The sequence below is a fragment of the Trachurus japonicus genome, chromosome 15, assembly GCF_045865225.1.
Source record: "Trachurus japonicus isolate A0001 chromosome 15, Traja_1.0".
Taxonomy (NCBI): Eukaryota; Metazoa; Chordata; class Actinopteri; order Carangiformes; family Carangidae; genus Trachurus; species Trachurus japonicus.
The window spans coordinates 10,547,735-10,567,169 of NC_140921.1; the positions used below are offsets into that span (position 1 = coordinate 10,547,735).

A 19,435-nucleotide genomic window follows, 5' to 3' on the forward strand; every position below is an offset into this window, starting at 1 on the left:
ACCTGCAACTCTGGAGAGTTACAAGGAGAAAATAAAATGATCCATCAATGATTTGTTGGTACTTTAGTTTCACATTATGACTCAGCTGAGCAGAATATTACTTTGCTATTAGAGAAGTCATGAGTCCAGGTGGACCTGGATCACCACTACAGAGTCTGAACATCACAGATTGATTACAGGATTTCTCTTTATCATACCTTAAAGTCAAGTAAATTTAGTGTCTTTGAGACATCTTCAAGTCGAGTACCTTTGATCCTGTCACTGTTCTGTCGTATCACATATCACACTTGCTCAGTATCTGGTTAGAGATGTAGCATGCAGCTGGAAGACAGCTGTATAGACAGAGGTAATGTGTAAGACATACAGTGCAGAGACAGTGAAAGACAATGAGTGTTACCAATGAGCAGTTACATTTTTGTTGTTTTTTGTTGTTGCTACCTCTGTTTTGCTCACTTTTTATTTCTCTGGGTGTCAGACACTGGGGCCAGTGAAGTCACCCAGTAAAACCCCACCCAGTAGGTCGGCCTATGTTTGGAGGAGGAGCTCCTGCAGTATCACACACTAGATACCTATTGTAGAGTAGAGAGCCAGTCTCACACAGAGAGAGACAGAGAGAGAGAAAGGAAGGAGAGACTTCTTGTGCAGACAAAGAGCCAGTTGGAGTTGTTTACCGTGGGCTACACTCGGATTATTCAACAGTTCCTCCCTTCAGAGAACTTCAGCTTTGGGATTTATCTCACTTTTGACTTATTTCTTTTTTTTTTCTTCTTTTTTTTCAACTCGTGGAAGTTGTTGCTTTGCTCACTTTGGACCCTCGGATCCTATCTGGACCTGCATTGATATTTTTTTTATACTGCACTCAGTGTGACAGCGTGTTTGCGGAGCCAGCGGTTATGTGTCGCCACTGACATGCAACCACCGTCCAGGTGAGTTGGGACAGACGGAGCGGAGGTGTGTGTTTGTGTGTGTGGGAGGTTTTATTTGTTTGGGTTTGGGGTTTTTTTTCTTTCGTGCTTGTACAGAAATCCATCTCCCCTTAGAGCTTTACCGGCATGTCAGCTGTCAGGCTGCACAAAGCCGCGCTCTTTCCATCATAATGCGGTGTTTTTAAAATGCAAGAGACGTGTAACCAGATCAGCTCTTGTACTGTAGTGTTGCATTTTACCTTGAAATGCCACCGTGCTCTTACCGAAGAGTGTCTGTCACGCGTAAAATGTGGCTCAAACCGAATTAAATCCACTGCACGGAGTTTTCTTTTCACATACCGAGAGTTCAAAGCAACATTTTCCCACCTTGTGCAGCCTTCTGCTTTGACATCGGCAGATGTTTTAGCGCGTGTCACAGCGTTTGCACGGTGATGATCTGTCTTCGAGAGAAGGCGTCATTTTACCGACATAAAGGCTTCGCCGGTCTGGATGACAGGCTGAGGGAGCCGGTGCAAGTCGCTGCTCGCCAGCGCTGTAGACAATACATTACACTTTATTATCTGCATCGACTGTGTGAGTGTGTTTTCGTCAGATATTGTGCGATATGCATCTTTTTAAACACTGTCCGGACCGACACGGTGATGTTTACCCTGTGACGGTACAGAGACAGAGACAGTTTTCTCCCTGCGTCGAGTTGAGTCGGTTTCCTCCTGAGGGAGGCGCAAACGCACCACTGGCTTAACTCCACATAGGGAGCATGGAGGCTCAGCGCTTGTGATTGCAGCTGCAGAATTATTTTAATATCTCTGTCTAAATAGTAATGTGAAACCTTATCGTGTGAACTGAAATGTCAGTTGGTGTTTTCTTTCCGGTGACACTTGAACAGTTCTGCCGTCGCCCACGGAGACAGAAACTCCTGTCACAGTGAAGATGCAGACGTGTTTCTGGACCGGTCTCGTGAAACATTTAACTCCTGGACGCCTTGTTTGGCATTTTTGGCGCCGGACTTGCGGATTTCCTCTCCTCCATCCGCGGCAGCCGGCACGTTACGGTGCCATTTCTCTGCGTGCCGCTGCCGCCTGATGCGTAATATCGCTCCTCTTTGCGCTCGGACCTGGACCGAAAGGCGCAGGGAAAGTTAACTCTTTAACAAAAGCTCGAGGACAGTCTTCAGGTCCAGTTAAAACGCCGCTGATGACGGAGTCTCCCCGTGCGTAAAGATGCGTAAAATGCCAAAGGATGACCAGTTACATCAAAGGTGCGTAAAAGTGTTTGTAAGTACTATGCGTGAAACTTGGTCGTAGTTTTAGGTCATTTTGGCACAGAAGTAGGTCATTACCGCTGGGAATCCGCGCGCCGAGGAGGCTTTGGTCTGGACAAACAGGAAGCGAAGCAACAAAACATATATATTTTTAAATCCCCTTATTTGACTGCGGTCAAGTGAGCCGTCGTTCTTCCTCGCGGAGTCAAGCCAGCCGCACAAACATTTGAACTGCGCCCGTATCATAGAACTTACGGTAAATTCTCCGAGTCCACTGACGAAGCTAACGCTAGTTCAGAACCAAGCGAGATGACTTCCGGTTTTCAAAGTAAGACGCGGATAATACAAAGGCAAGGTGTGTGTGTTCCCGTGTGTGTGTGTGTGTGTGCGCGCGCGCGCGTGTGTTCCCGTGTGTGTGTGTGTGTTCCCGTGTACCTACCTAACAGGGCCTTATGAATTTTAAACAGGAAAAGAGCCTTATACTCCATTTTTACTGTACAGTAACATGACTTTGGCCCATAAGTTCTGGCAATACTTGGTTAACGTGACTTCAGGACCACCCTGGCTACTTCCTCAGTCATTATCAAACAATTTTACTGTATCATTTTGGAGAAATTAAGCCTCAAAGTTGCATCTCAGTTTTTTTTAAACAGGAAAAATGCCTTACACTCCATTTTTACTGTACAATAACATGACTTTGGCCCATAAGTTCTGGCAATACTTGGTACAGGTGACTTCAGGACCACCCTGGCTACTTCCACAGTCATTATCAAACAATTTTACTGTACCATTTTGGGGAAATTAAACCTCAAAGTTGCATCTCTAGTTTTTTTGTTTTTTTCTTTACGGGAAAAGTGCCTCATACTCCATTTTTACTGTACAATAACATGACTTTGGCCAATAAGTTCTGGCAATACTTGGTACAGGTGACTTCAGGACCACCCTGGCTACTTCCACAGTCATTATCAAACAATTTTACTGTATAATTTTGGAGAAATTAAGCCTCAAATTTGCATCTCATTTTTTTTTAAACAGGAAAAATGCCTTATACTCCATTTTTACTGTACAGTAACATGACTTTGGCCCATAAGTTCTGGCAATACTTGGTACAGGTGACTTCAGGACCACCCTGGCTACTTCCACAGTCATTATCAAACAATTTTACTGTATCATTTTGGAGAAATTAAACCTCAAAGTTGCATCTCCGGTTTTTTTAAACAGGAAAAGTGCCTCATACTCCATTTTTACTGTACAATAACATAACTTTGGCCCATAAGTTCTGGCAATACTTGGTACAGGTGACTTCAGGACCACCCTGGCTACTTCCTCAGTCATTATCAAACAATTTTACTGTATAATTTTGGAGAAATTAAACCTCAAAGTTGCATCTCTAGTTTTTTTGTTTTTTTTTCTTTACGGGAAAAGTGCCTCATACTCCATTTTTACTGTACAGTAACATGACTTTGGCCCATAAGTTCTGGCAATACTTGGTACAGGTGACTTCAGGACCACCCTGGCTACTTCCACAGTCATTATCAAACAATTTTACTGTATAATTTTGGAGAAATTAAGCCTCAAAGTTGCATCTCTATTTTTTTTTTTTTTTTTTTTACGGGAAAAGTGCCTCATACTCCATTTTTACTGTACAGTAACATGACTTTGGCCCATAAGTTCTGGCAATACTTGGTTAACGTGACTTCAGGACCACCCTGGCTACTTCCTCAGTCATTATCAAACAATTTTACTGTATCATTTTGGAGAAATTAAGCCTCAAAGTTGCATCTCAGTTTTTTTTACACAGGAAAAATGCCTTATACTCCATTTTTACTGTACAATAAACATGACTTTGGCCCATAAGTTCTGGCAATACTTGGTACAGGTGACTTCAGGACCACCCTGGCTACTTCTCAGTCATTTATCAAACAATTTTACTATAATTTTGGAGAAATTAAGCCTCAAAGTTGCATCTCTAGTTTTTTGTTTTTTTCTTTACGGGAAAAGTGCCTCATACTCCATTTTTACTGTACAGTAACATGACTTTTGGCCCATAAGTTCTGGCAATACTTGGTACAGGTGACTTCAGGACCACCCTGGCTACTTCCACAGTCATTAATCAAATTTTACTGTACTTGTAAATTAAACCTCAAAGTTGCATCTCTAGTTTTTTGTTTTTTTCTTTACGGGAAAAGTGCCTCATACTCCATTTTTTTACTGTACAATAACATGACTTTGGCCATAAGTTCTGGCAATACTTGGTACAGGTGACTTCAGGACCACCCTGGCTGCTTCTCAGTCATTATCAAACAATTTTAACTGTATAATTTTGGAGAAATTAAGCCTCAAAGTTGCATTCTCTAGTTTTTTTGTTTTTTTCTTTACGGGAAAAGTGCCTCATCTCCATTTTTAACTGTACAGTAACATGACTTTGGCCCATAAGTTCTGGCAATACTTGGTACAGGTGACTTCAGGACCACCCTGGCTACTTCCACAGTCATTTATCAAACAATTTTACTGTACCATTTTGGGGAAATTAAACCTCAAAGTTGCATCTCTAGTTTTTTGTTTTTTTCTTTACGGGAAAAGTGCCTCATACTCCATTTTTACTGTACAATAACATGACTTTGGCCCATAAGTTCTGGCAATACTTGGTACAGGTGACTTCAGGACCACCCTGGCTACTTCCACAGTCATTATCAAACAATTTTACTGTATAATTTTGGAGAAATTAAGCCTCAAAGTTGCATCTCAGTTTTTTTTTAAACAGGAAAAATGCCTTATACTCCATTTTTACTGTACAGTAACATGACTTTGGCCCATAAGTTCTGGCAATACTTGGTACAGGTGACTTCAGGACCACCCTGGCTACTTCCACAGTCATTATCAAACAATTTTACTGTACCATTTTGGGAGAAATTAAGCCTCAAAGTTTGCATCTCTCAGTTTTTTTTAAAACAGGAAAAATGCCTTATACTCCATTTTTACTGTACAGTAACATGACTTTGGCCCATAAGTTCTGGCAATACTTGGTACAGGTGACTTCAGGACCACCGTGGCTACTTCCTCAGTCATTATCAAAACAATTTTACTGTATAGTTTTGGAGAAATTTAAACCTCAATGTTGCATCTCTAGTTTTTTTGTTTTTTTCTTTACGGGAAAAGTGCCTCATACTCCATTTTTACTGTACAATAACATGACTTTGGCCCATAAGTTCTGGCAATACTTGGTACAGGTGATTCAGGACCACCCTGGCTGCTTCCTCAGTCATTATCAAACAATTTTTACTGTATAATTTTGGAGAAATTAAGCCTCAAAGTTGCATCTCTAGTTTTTTTGTTTTTTTCTTTACGGAAAAAGTGCCTCATACTCCATTTTTTACTGTACAGTAACATGACTTTGGCCCATAAGTTCTGGCAATACTTGGGTAACAGGTGACTTCAGGACCACCCTGGCTACTTCCACAGTCATTATCAAAACAATTTTACTGTACCATTTTGGGGAAATTAAACCTCAAAGTTGCATCTCTAGTTTTTTGTTTTTTTCTTTACGGGAAAAGTGCCTCATACTCCTTTTTTACTGTACAATAACATGACTTTGGCCCATAAGTTCTGGCAATACTTGGTACAGGTGACTTCAGGACCACCCTGGCTACTTCCACAGTCATTATCAAACAATTTTACTGTATAATTTTGGAGAAATTAAGCCTCAAAGTTGCATCTCAGTTTTTTTTTAAACAGGAAAAATGCCTTATACTCCATTTTTACTGTACAGTAAACATGACTTTGGCCCATAAGTTCTGGCAATACTTGGTACAGGTGACTTCAGGACCACCGTGGCTACTTCCTCAGTCATTATCAAAAACAATTTTACTGTATAGTTTTGGAGAAATTAAACCTCAAAGTTGCATCTCTAGTTTTTTTGTTTTTTTCTTTACGGGAAAAGTGCCTCATACTCCATTTTTACTGTACAGTAACATGACTTTGGCCCATAAGTTCTGGCAATACTTGGTACAGGTGACTTCAGGACCACCCTGGCTACTTCCACAGTCATTATCAAACAATTTACTGTATAATTTTTGAGAAATTAAGCCTCAAAGTTGCATCTCTATTTTTTTTTTTTTTTTTTTACGGGAAAAGTGCCTCTACTCCATTTTTTACTGTACAGTAACATGACTTTGGCCCATAAGTTCTGGCAATACTTGGTACAGGTGACTTCAGGACCACCCTGGCTACTTCCACAGTCATTATCAAACAATTTTACTGTATCATTTTGGAGAAATTAAACCTCAAATTGCATCTCGGTTTTTTTTAAACAGGAAAAATGCCTTATACTCCATTTTTACTGTACAGTAACATGACTTTGGCCCATAAGTTCTGGCAATACTTGGTACAGGTGACTTCAGGACCAACCCTGGCTACTTCCACAGTCATTATCAAACAATTTTACTGTACCATTTTGGAGAAATTAAGCCTCAAAGTTGCATCTCATTTTTTTTTAAACAGGAAAAAATGCCTTATACTCCATTTTTACTGTACAGTAACATGACTTTGGCCCATAAGTTCTGGCAATACTTGGTACAGGTGACTTCAGGACCACCCTGGCTACTTCCACAGTCATTATCAAACAATTTTACTGTATCATTTTGGAGAAATTAAACCTCAAAGTTGCATCTCAGTTTTTTTTAAACAGGAAAATTGCCTCATACTCCATTTTTTACTGTACAATAACATAACTTTGGCCCATAAGTTCTGGCAATACTTGGTACAGGTGACTTCAGGACCACCCTGGCTACTTCCTCAGTCATTATCAAACAATTTTACTGTATAGTTTTGGAGAAATTAAACCTCAAAGTTGCATCTCTAGTTTTTTTGTTTTTTTTTCTTTACGGGAAAAGTTGCCTCCATACTCCATTTTTACTGTACAGTAACATGACTTTGGCCCATAAGTTCTGGCAATACTTGGTACAGGTGACTTCAGGACCACCCTGGCTACTTCCACAGTCATTATCAAACAATTTTACTGTATAATTTTGGAGAAATTAAGCCTCAAAGTTGCATCTCTATTTTTTTTTTTTTTTTTTTTTACGGGAAAAATGCCTTATACTCCATTTTTACTGTACAATAACATGACTTTGGCCCATAAGTTCTGGCAATACTTGGTACAGGTGACTTCAGGACCACCCTGGCTACTTCCTCAGTCATTATCAAACAATTTTACTGTATCATTTTGGAGAAATTAAACCTCAAAGTTGCATCTCAGTTTTTTTTTAACAGGAAAAGTGCCTCATACTCCATTTTTACTGTACAATAACATGACTTTGGCCCATAAGTTCTGGCAATACTTGGTACAGGTGACTTCAGGACTACCCTGGCTACTTCCTCAGTCATTATTAAACATTTTTACTGTATCATTTTGGATAAATTAATCCTCAAAGTTGTATCTGGAGCTTGTTTTCAACAACTAAATCGATATAAACGTATCAATTCACAATAGTTATTTGGTAACGATCCAACGCATCACCGCATGCGCAAATGACATGCCCTGTTAATTGACACCTCCACGACGACGTTCACTGGATCTCCACTTGATTGCAAGAATGGCTGCAAAAAAAGGGTAAGTGGGGCTTTCAAATAATTTCCAATGTTATGTGGGTAAAAGACACTGCATTTATTGTCTACATTTTTTTCAATTATAATTATGTGGCTTAAATAAAGGGCGTCATCACAAATATTTTTTAATTGGCTAAATAGTCCTATCACCTTGGGTCAACTGACACACGTGGTTAGCTCACGACACATGCACATTGTAGGTTATAGGCCTAGCTATTGTAATTAGTGAAATGCCTTATTCTGGCTTAAAAAAAAAAAAAAGTTTAGCTACTGGACAAGTGTAATATGATACATACATCTATGTAATCTCCCGAACAGTGCCAGGGTGCAGTTAGATCTGACCTTTTCCTTTTATTCTCTTAACACTAGAACCGCCAACATATTCTAATCCCCCTTTAATTTCCCAGACCGCATCAACAGTCGCAAACAGTTGTCTAAGTATAAACAATAATTTCAGTAATTCTGTACAGTTTCACAGTGATGCATCTGGACCGTGGATGTACAGTATATAATAGATCTCGAGACGTGTGCTGCTCTCGTGTGAAGAGTCCATGACGCTGTTCATTGTTGTTCACTTGCTACTGTAACAGGAGGATTTCATAGAGTCTTCTACTGCAATTGAAGTACTTAGGGGATATTTGTAAAGCATACAACCCTACTTTTAAATAATGCTACTATCCCTTTAAAGTGGATGGAAGCAACAAGGACAGAGAATAATGACAAGTGACAAGAAAAAGACATGAGTTTCACCCCTTAGCCAGAATGATAATCATGATTTTCAGGAAAAGGAGTGTTCATTAAATTGAGATCTGGAGAATAATCAAAAATAACTTCAAAGGCCGGTGTTAAAAAATGTATTGTTATGTGAATTAGTAATTTTTCATGAATAATGCTAAGCAATGATAAGGTCAAACTTGCAATATCTTTTACATCCATTATGTATTGTGTTACATTACATGTATTTCTACACACTGAAATCGTGTAACACAACAACCTAAATACCAGGCTGTGAAGCTATAACCAAGATGACAAAATGTATTGTTATTGTGTCTTTGAACAATGAAACTAGCAAATAACAAATAAAACTTAAAGTAGAATTTCATTATCTTATATCTATCATGATTGAAAATTAACATTTATACTTGAATGCCTTTTACAGATACAGTGTGACACATGTTTTCGGTGGTTCCATGTGGAGTGCCTTAACATGGACTCGGCAACACTTCAGCAGGCAAAGGCTGGTGACTGGAATTGTGACATTTGCCAGGATTTAAAAACATCACCTTCGATCAGTGGAAGAGAAAGGGATCAGAAAGCCTCACAACAGCCATCTTTTAAATTTGACTTTATGTTTTGACATAAAAAATGGCACAACACTGAAACTTTGATTACTTTTCTGGAGGTTGACACTGACAGAATCTGAGACATCTGAGGCACCCAGGTTACACACTCAACACAATTGTGTGTGTGTGTGTGTGTGTGTGTGTGTGTGTGTGTGTGTGTGTGTGTGTGTGTGTGTGTGTGTGTTGTGTGTGTGTGTGTGTGTGTGAGAGAGAGAGAGAGATTTTTATGTTGGATTGATAGAGAACGATCCTGATAGTCAGGTGGAGATCGGAAGTGTGTGAATGTGCAACGACGTAATCTGTAAGGATTATCTGTGTATGCCGGCATCAATAACAGGCTCTCCCAAGATGCACTTGCGTGTAGAATAAGGACTAATAAGGATAAAAATAAGGCCTCAGTCATGTTATTTCTGTCCACTGATTTGTTTGGTCTTTCGATCCTGTAAAAAGTAAAGATATTGTATATGAAAATAGAGTAGACCATCTTCATAAATAATCACAGACTATGTTGATCTGATATCTGTATTTTATATTCACTTTAAACTTTAAACTTAAACATCTATGTTCTTGTGATTGTGATTTATTCCAACATATGACTGTCACATGGAGGTTTGTTGATGTTTAAGAGTATTAGACATTAGTCTGAGCTGAAAGAAAACTTTGAGGCTTGTAGAACCCAATAATGTAATAAAAAATGTCAAGTGAGTGGATTGAAAATGTAATAAAAACCTGATAATGTAATAACTTCCCAATAATGTACTAAAGTGCATATCCGAATAATGTATGCATGTCCACCACTTAAAACCAAGTAGGCCTAATGGGTCATCTACTGTTAAATTATTACATTATTGGAGTATTACATGATCAGGTGGGTCCCTTCGAATGGAAGGCTAACCTGATAATGAACAGTAATACTTTATTACATTATTGGAAGTTATTACATTATAATTTATTACATTTTCAGTCCACTCAAGTGAATTTTTTATTACATTATTGGGGTTATTACAATATCAGGGATTTATGATATGGTTCTACAAGACATGATTCTCCAAAGTGAGTGAGTAAAAAACTGTGTGATAATGACTGAGGAAGTAGCCAGTGTGCTCCGAAAGTCAGCTGTAGCAAGTATTGTCAGAACTTATGGGCCAAAGTCATGTTACTGTACAGTAAAAATGGAATATGAGGCACTTTTCCTGTAAAGAAAAAAACTAGAGATGCAAATTTGAGGCTTAATTTCTCCAAAATTATACAGTAAAATTGTTTGATAATGACTGTGGAAGTAGCCAGGGTGGTCCTGAAGTCACCTGTACCAAGTATTGCCAGAACTTATGGGCCAAAGTCATGTTATTGTACAGTAAAAAATGGAGTATGAGGCACTTTTCCTGTTAAAAAAAAAAACTGAGATGCAACTTTGAGGTTTAATTCTCCAAAACTATACAGTAAAATTGTTGATTAATGACTGAGGAAGTAGCCAGGGTGGTCCTGAAGTCACCTGTACCAAGTATTGCCAGAACTTATGGGCCAAAGTCATGTTACTGTACAGTTAAAAATGGAGTAATGAGGCAACTTTTTCCCGTAAAGAAAAAAACAAAAAAACAAAAAACTAGAGATGCAACTTTGAGGTTTAATTTCTCCAAAATGATACAGTAAAATTGTTTGATAATGACTGTGGAAGTAGCCAGGGTGGTCCTGAAGTCACATGTACCAAGTATTGCCAGAACTTATGGGGCCAAAGTTATGTTAATTGTACAGTAAAAATGGAGTATAAGGCATTTTTTCCTGTTTAAAAAAAACTGAGATGCAACTTTGAGGCTTAATTTCTCCAAAATTATATACAGTAAAATTGTTTGATAATGACTGTGGAAGTAGCCAGGGTGGTCCTGAAGTCACCTTAACCAAGTATTGCCAGAACTTATGGGCCAAAGTCATGTTACTGTACAGTAAAAATGGAGTATAAGGCTCTTTTCCCGTAAAGAAAAAAACAAAAAAACTAGAGATGCAACTTTGAGGTTTAATTTCCCCAAAATGATACAGTAAAATTGTTTGATAATGACTGTGGAAGTAGCCAGGGTGGTCCTGAAGTCACCTGTACCAAGTATTGCCAGAACTTATGGGCCAAAGTCATGTTATTGTACAGTAAAAATGGAGTATGAGGCACTTTTCCTTTTTAAAAAAAACTGAGATGCAACTTTGAGGTTTAATTTCTCCAAAATGATACAGTAAAATTGTTTGATAATGACTGTGGAAGTAGCCAGGGTGGTCCTGAAGTCACCTGTACCAAGTATTGCCAGAACTTATGGGCCAAAGTCATGTTACTGTACTGTAAAAATGGAGCATAAGGCATTTTTCCTGTTTAAAAAAAACTGAGATGCAAACTTTGAGGTTTAATTTCTCCAAAATGATACAGTAAAATTGTTTGATAATGACTGTGGAAGTAGCCAGGGTGGTCCTGAAGTCACCTGTACCAAGTATTGCCAGAACTTATGGGCCAAAGTTATGTTATTGTACAGTAAAAATGGAGTATAAGGCATTTTTCCTGTTTAAAAAAAAACTGAGATGCAACTTTGAGGCTTAATTTCTCCAAAATTATACAGTAAAATTGTTTGATAATGACTGTGGAAGTAGCCAGGTGGTCCTGAAAGTCACCTGTACCAAGTATTGCCAGAACTTATGGGCCAAAGTCATGTTACTGTACAGTAAAAATGGAGTATGAGGCACTTTTCCCGTAAAGAAAAAAACAAAAAAACTAGAGATGCAACTTTGAGGCTTAATTTCTCCAAAATTATACAGTAAAATTGTTTGATAATGACTGTGGAAGTAGCCAGGGTGGTCCTGAAGTCACCTGTACCAAAGTATTGCCAGAACTTATGGGCCAAAGTCATGTTACTGTACAGTAAAAATGGAGTTTGAGGCACTTTTCCCGTAAAGAAAAAAAACAAAAAAAACTAGAGATGCAACTTTGAGGCTTAATTTCTCCAAAATTATACAGTAAAATTGTTTGATAATGACTGTGGAAGTAGCCAGGGTGGTCCTGAAGTCACCTGTACCAAGTATTGCCAGAACTTATGGGCCAAAGTCATGTTATTGTACAGTAAAAATGGAGTATGAGGCACTTTTCCCGTAAAGAAAAAAACAAAAAAAAATAGAGATGCAACTTTGAGGCTTAATTTCTCCAAAATTATACAGTAAAATTGTTTGATAATGACTGTGGAAGTAGCCAGGGTGGTCCTGAAGTCACCTGTACCAAGTATTGCCAGAACTTATGGGCCAAAGTCATGTTATTGTACAGTAAAAATGGAGTATGAGGCACTTTTCCCGTAAAGAAAAAAACAAAAAAACTAGAGATGCAACTTTGAGGCTTAATTTCTCCAAAATTTATACAGTAAAATTGTTTGATAATGACTGTGGAAGTAGCCAGGGTGGTCCTGAAGTCACCTGTACCAAGTATTGCCAGAAACTTATGGGCCAAAGTCATGTTATTGTACAGTAAAAATGGAGTATGAGGCACTTTTCCTGTTTAAAAAAAACTGAGATGCAACTTTGAGGTTTAATTTCTCCAAAATGATACAGTAAAATTGTTTGATAATGACTGTGGAAGTAGCCAGGGTGGTCCTGAAGTCACCTGTACCAAGTATTGCCAGAACTTATGGGCCAAAGTCATGTTACTGTACAGTAAAAATGGAGTATGAGGCACTTTTCCCGTAAAGAAAAAAAACAAAAAAACTAGAGATGCAACTTTGAGGCTTAATTTCTCCAAAATTATACAGTAAAATTGTTTGATAATGACTGTGGAAGTAGCCAGGGTGGTCCTGAAGTCACCTGTACCAAGTATTGCCAGAACTTATGGGCCAAAGTCATGTTACTGTTTGAGGCACTTTTCCCGTGAAGAAAAAAACAAAAAACTAGAGATGCAACTTTGAGGCTTAATTTCTCCAAAATTATACAGTAAAATTGTTTGATAAATGACTGTGGAAGTAGCCAGGGTGGTCCTGAAGTCACCTGTACCAAGTATTGCCAGAACTTATGGGCCAAAGTCATGTTATTGTACAGTAAAAATGGAGTATGAGGCACTTTTCCCGTAAAGAAAAAAACAAAAAAACTAGAGATGCAACTTTGAGGCTTAATTTCTCCAAAATGATACAGTAAAATTGGTTTGATAATGACTGTGGAAGTAGCCAGGGTGGTACTGAAGTCACCTGTACCAAGTATTGCCAGAACTTATGGGCCAAAGTCATGTTATTGTACAGTAAAAATGGAGTATGAGGCACTTTTCCTGTTTAAAAAAAAAACTGAGATGCAACTTTGAGGTTTAATTTCTCCAAATGATACAGTAAAATTGTTTGATAATGACTGTGGAAGTAGCCAGGGTGGTCCTGAAGTCACCTGTACCAAGTATTGCCAGAACTTATGGGCCAAAGTCATGTTACTGTACAGTAAAAATGGAGTATGAGGCACTTTTCCCGTAAAGAAAAAAACAAAAAAACTAGAGATGCAACTTTGAGGCTTAATTTCTCCAAAATTATACAGTAAAATTGTTTGATAATGACTGTGGAAGTAGCCAGGGTGGTCATGAAGTCACCTGTAACCAAGTATTGCCAGAACTTATGGGCCAAAGTCATGTTATTGTACAGTAAAAATGGAGTATGAGGCACTTTTCCCGTAAAGAAAAAAACAAAAAAAAATAGAGATGCAACTTTGAGGCTTAATTTCTCCAAAATTATACAGTAAAATTGTTTGATAATGACTGTGGAATTAGCCAGGGTGGTCCTGAAGTCACCTGTACCAAGTATTGCCAGAACTTAGGGCCAAAGTCATGTTACTGTACAGTAAAAATGGGAGTATGAGGCACTTTTCCCGTAAAGAAAAAAACAAAAAAACTAGAGATGCAACTTTGAGGCTTAATTTCTCCAAAATTATACAGTAAAATTGTTTGATAATGACTGTGGAAGTAGCCAGGTTGGTCCTGAAGTCACCTGTACCAAGTATTGCCAGAACCTATGGGCCAAAGTCATGTTATTGTACAGTAAAAATGGAGTATAAGGCATTTTTCCTGTTTAAAAAAAACTGAGATGCAACTTTGAGGTTTAATTTCCCCAAAATGGTACAGTAAAATTGTTTGATAATGACTGTGGAAGTAGCCAGGGTGGTCCTGAAGTCACCTGTACCAAGTATTGCCAGAACTTATGGGCCAAAGTCATGTTATTGTACAGTAAAAATGGAGTATGAGGCACTTTTCCCGTAAAGAAAAAAACAAAAAAACTAGAGATGCAACTTTGAGGCTTAATTTTCTCCAAAATTATACAGTAAAAATTGTTTTTGATAATGACTGTGGAAGTAGCCAGGGTGGTCCTGAAGTCACCTGTACCAAGTATTGCCAGAACTTATGGGCCAAAGTCATGTTACTGTACAGTAAAAATGGAGTATGAGGCACTTTTCCTGTAAAGGAAAAAACAAAAAAACTAGAGATGCAACTTTGAGGTTTAATTTCCCCAAAATGGTACAGTAAAATTGTTTGATAATGACTGTGGAAGTAGCCAGGGTGGTCCTGAAGTCACCTTAACCAAGTAGTGCCAGACCTTATGGGCCCAAGTCATGTTACTGTACAGTAAAAATGGAGTATAAGGCTCTTTTCCTGTTTAAAATTCATAAGGCCCTGTTAGGTAGGTACACGGGAACACACACACACACACACACACACACACACGGGAACACACGCGCGCGCGCGCGCACACACACACACACACACACACACACACACGGGAACACACACACACACACACACACACACACACACCTTGCCTTTGTATTATCCGCGTCTTACTTTGAAAACCGGAAGTCATCTCGCTTGGTTCTGAACTAGCGTTAGCTTCGTCAGTGGACTCGGAGAATTTACCGTAAGTTCTATGATACGGGCGCAGTTCAAATGTTTGTGCGGCTGGCTTGACTCCGCGAGGAAGAACGACGGCTCACTTGACCGCAGTCTTATTTGACTGTCACCATGTGTCTGAAATTAGTTGTTAAAACGACAAAGGACAAAGCTGAAAACATTTTGTCTGGAGATTTTGTTCTTGCTGGGAGTTGATATTTTTAAATAAAGTCACTGCAGATGTAATAGCTACAGGATAAGTGCCTAATAATAAATTCCTCGTCAGCTGTCGGCGAGCAGACGTGAGAGATTATTAAAACTAGTTGAAAATGATATTTTCCAGACTGACTGGTCAGCAGTGGCGGGTGTCTTTCGGGATGTTGGTGTGTGACGCAGTTGAAGTTACTCCAGCCGCTTCCTTCATGCCTGATTTTTTTTTTCCTCACAAGTCAAACAAAGATCTGCTGCAATCAGCAATTTCTGACAAACAATGGAGACGCACTGGGCGGCCAGTTTGGACAGGAACCTGGGATAGCGCCAGAGCAACAGCACATACACATAGTCAAACAGTTACTACACAACTCCCAGCGCTTCACCCGGCGTCCACTGCTTTGGGAAGTGAGTTAGATATGGCAAACTCGCCGGTAAGTTTTTTTGTTTTTCTCAAATCAGCTTTTATTTGTGAACGTGCGCGTTTGCGCGTCAGTCGCTGCGCTTCCCCGTGAAATGAATCAGATTTAAGTGACAGAAATCGCGCGGTTCTTGTCGGGAAAACGCGAACCTACGCGGTCCAGACCCGAAGCAGCTCTGCGCTGTCACACGGCCAGCTGCAGCTCCAGGTGCCGCGGAGCCGTGAGGGCTGTAGGCAGAGTGATGAGAGCCCAGGCTGACGGTGCCGCTCTGTTCACCCAACAGACCACCAACCCGGCCCGATGGCTCGACCGCAGTAACGCCAAGAGAGGAGAGCGAAGGAGACCCACCACTCCTCGGTGCCGCCGGAGCCTCAGCGCAAACAGCCCGTTCAAACGACAGCGGCGAGCGGCGCGGCGGAGAGGGAGAGCCAGACTCGCCGCCCCGGCGCAGACCCAAAGCCATCTCTCCTGACAGCCTAGGCGTGTTTCAAAAGAGGTCGATATTCAACTTCAACCGCCGCTCCTCCAGTGGATATTTCTCCTTCGACAGCGACTCGCAGCCGAGCTCCCCGCTGTCCCCGAGGCCAGTGACGGCTGACCGAGCCACGCAGACTCCCAGCCCCTCCAGCCAGGTGATGACACACGCCTTGCAGCGCATGAATGAGCCGCCCGGCGCAGGACTGGGGATGTTGCAGCAGCACGGTGAGCAGGCACTTTGCATGTAGCCAATAACCGATGATAAAGCAATGCTCTGAATGCACGCAGCTACAAAAGGTTGAAGTTTGTCATGACAAAGTACTATTACTTATAAATAAAGTCATTATATTAAACAATTATACTACTTCCCATCATTGCAATGTCCATATGTTTTTGTTTGTCCTTAAAATATAATTCAACTTTATATTCTACACTAAAAAAACCCAAATAAACACTTTAAATCGTGCCTGGAATAATTTTTCCTCTACTTTTTTTTTAATCACCCAGTGTGAGTTTAAGAGGGGGGGTAAACTGCACTTTGGGGAGTTTAAATGCACCAATGCATTCCCTGATGCTGTGTCAAACACCTGCTGTGAAAGTGACTGGCCTTAAAGCAGCCAAGCACGAGCTGCTCTCGAGCTGTTTCCACTATGAAATTTTAGCTGCTGTTGCTGCTTCTGCTGCTGCTGCTGCTGCTGTGTGGGTGTGCAGCAAATTATGAAACCAGATATAGGAGCCCAACACAAACTCCCTGAAGCTTCCTCTATCAAAGATTTTGGGGGTTTGGGCGGGCGGTGGTGGTGAATGTTAACAATGATTCAACAGATGAACAAAAACATCCTGAGTATGTTTTTGTTCTCCTAGTCGATCTTCCTTACGAGGGAAGACGGTTCTTTTTTCCTCTCCTCTAATATTTTCTACTCTCCCAGATGAGTAGTCACTTCAGTGTTTATTTTCCCATTCTGATTTATTGACTAATACCCAGCATGCCTCACGTCTTTGGCTCTCAGAGGGAAATCCAACGATCCCATGCTGAAACCCACATTTCTAAAGCAACACTAAGATGACTCTTCGGTGCTGCCAAACCCATTTCTGCTGATTCCCCATGTTTTCATTCCATTGTAGTATTACTCTGCTTCCTGTTGAGTAACGTCTACTGCCTTTTGAAAAATGTGAAAAACCCTCACAAATCCCACAGGAATACTTTTAAAAAGTCCAAACACACAAACTCTACTTCCTCAGGAATTTCATGACTTTGAGGGGTCATGTCCATTACATACTGGGCGGGAAATCGGACACAAAAAAAAGGGATGTACACAGCCAGGGATTCATATGTCACAAACTTAGGGAACTAACCCGATGGGACATAATGAACCTTTTAGTGATATTCTGCTTTAGCGGAACCAGTAAATCTGGTGTTGGTCACTGTACAAGCTACAAGCTAAGTACGCTAACTGACAGCCTCATCATCTGAGTCTCTGGGTGGCTCAAACATTAAGTGCCTCAGCCTCTTTGACGTTTCCTCTAGTTCCAACTCCTTCTCTCGCCACCCTAGCATAAGCAGCAGCAGCGGCAGCAGCAGATTTGGGCCCTCGGTACACGGGTCCTCAAAAGCGAAAAATTATCACTAGGATCCAATGGGTAGATTACAATTATTTTCTGGTCCTGTTTGAATTGTGCCATGGATTTCACATATGTTGTTTGTGATATTTAAAGATTCATTTTCACACAAAGAAGACTACAATTTAGCGCAAATAATTTTGATAATGTTAAGTTTTGTGTGAGCCGCTTTGTGAACTACAGCTCTTCGCTGCTCTCGACACGAATGATATACGTCACCACCCGCACTGGAGCTCTGCAACAGACATGGCGATCTCTCTGCTTCACTCTTTCCAGGATAAGGCAGGATGAGAGCATAGAAAGAGGGGGAAATCATTATAAGTCAGGGCATGTGGATGGTTGAATTGCTGTGGATGGAGAAGGAAGCGAGGGAAAGGGTGATGACATGACCATGTAGTCTTTCTCATTGTGTTTTCTCAACAGCATTTAACTGAACAATGGCACAAGACAATAAACGGTCAAACTATTGACATGAAAAAATATCATTTTATCTTAAGTAAAAAAGCAACAAGCTGAGGAGTGGGCTACGCAGGTCTGGTATCTCCACATCCTCCTTCCTCTTCACCCTCAGATCTCGCTCACTTTCAAACTGAAAGTAACGTATTGAAGCATCTTATCAGATGTTGCACCACTGAAAGCTCAGAACAACTGTTTCTCACATATAGTAAATGGCAGTAGTGAACGCTCCAATATCTGACTGTAATGTGTGAAATCGGTGTAGTTCCCTTGTTGTTTTACGACTCACCATAATTTTGAACGTGTCAATTCCACATAATCGAGCTGCATGCATTTGGTTTATATGTCCGCTTTGATGCTTAGAATAAAATATAAAATAAAAGTTCTAGTGGTTTGATAGCGCCACCAAAGAGTTTGTTGGACACTTATAATTTCTCACAGCCTTGATCCTGTTTTTTATCTCTGCTGTTTATTCAGACTCATAAATAGAACTAGACACGCAAGTCTGTCACCTCCAGCAACACAGATTTAAAATAGCGCTCCAGCGGAGTTGTTTTTATCAGCGCAACTTAAAAAAAAAAAAGACTCCTGCTTTTAGCTACGACGCTGCCGGCTAAAGTTGCCTACCCTGTTGCTTGGTAACAAACAAAACTACGCCATGAGGCTTTTCTTGGTGAGATTTGACCAAGAAAAATAAAAATAAAACGACTAACATAGTGAAATCCCCTCATGGTGTAAGAGCAATGGGGGACAAATATGCGCACTATGTAATAAAATTGTACTCTGATCCCTTTCCTCAGATCTGAGCAGATGTTGCAGATGCAGAAAGAGGCAATGCAGCATAAAACAGTGGTATTTCTTTCAATATTTTCAAGAATAATGTGTAAAGTAAAAAGTCATCTCCATCCTCTGTTAGCTTTAGTGTCCTGTAAATCTGCTTTTGTAACAGCAGTGATTTAGCTGCACTGATTGCCTTGTGCCTCTCCTTTCTTTTTCACTGCAGCCAGACAGACAGGACGGCGGTCAAAACACACCGGCAACGCGTGTGTGTGTACGTGTCATTCATTAAGTGCGCCAATCAAAATGAGTCCTGTGTGTGTGGGGCAGTCAAAATAGGCCTGCAGGTCTTTTGTAAGACGCAGACAGAAGCCCTTCGCCTCTTATTCAGTCCGCTACGTCCATCAGATAGGACAGATAGGAGATAAGACACACACACTTGTACAAAATATCTTACAATGTTGTCAACC

The 19,435-nt window shown here is 40.0% G+C and overlaps 1 protein-coding gene across 2 annotated transcripts in view; it reads left to right on the top strand.

The window, feature by feature from the left end:
- Positions 1-599: 599 nt before the first annotated feature.
- Positions 600-19,435, top strand: part of bcl2l11 (BCL2 like 11) — a 32,273-nt gene continuing 13,437 nt past the window's right edge. The window contains exons 1-2 of one of the 2 annotated variants that reach the window (XM_085799509.1): positions 600-926; positions 15,919-16,337. In XM_085799509.1, coding sequence (XP_085655635.1) covers positions 910-926; positions 15,919-16,337 — 436 coding nt within the window. In that variant the 5' untranslated portion in view covers positions 600-909. Of the gene's footprint in view, positions 927-2,019; positions 2,185-15,918; positions 16,338-19,435 lie in introns of those variants that run through there. The other variant, XM_085799508.1, reaches the window with a different exon arrangement.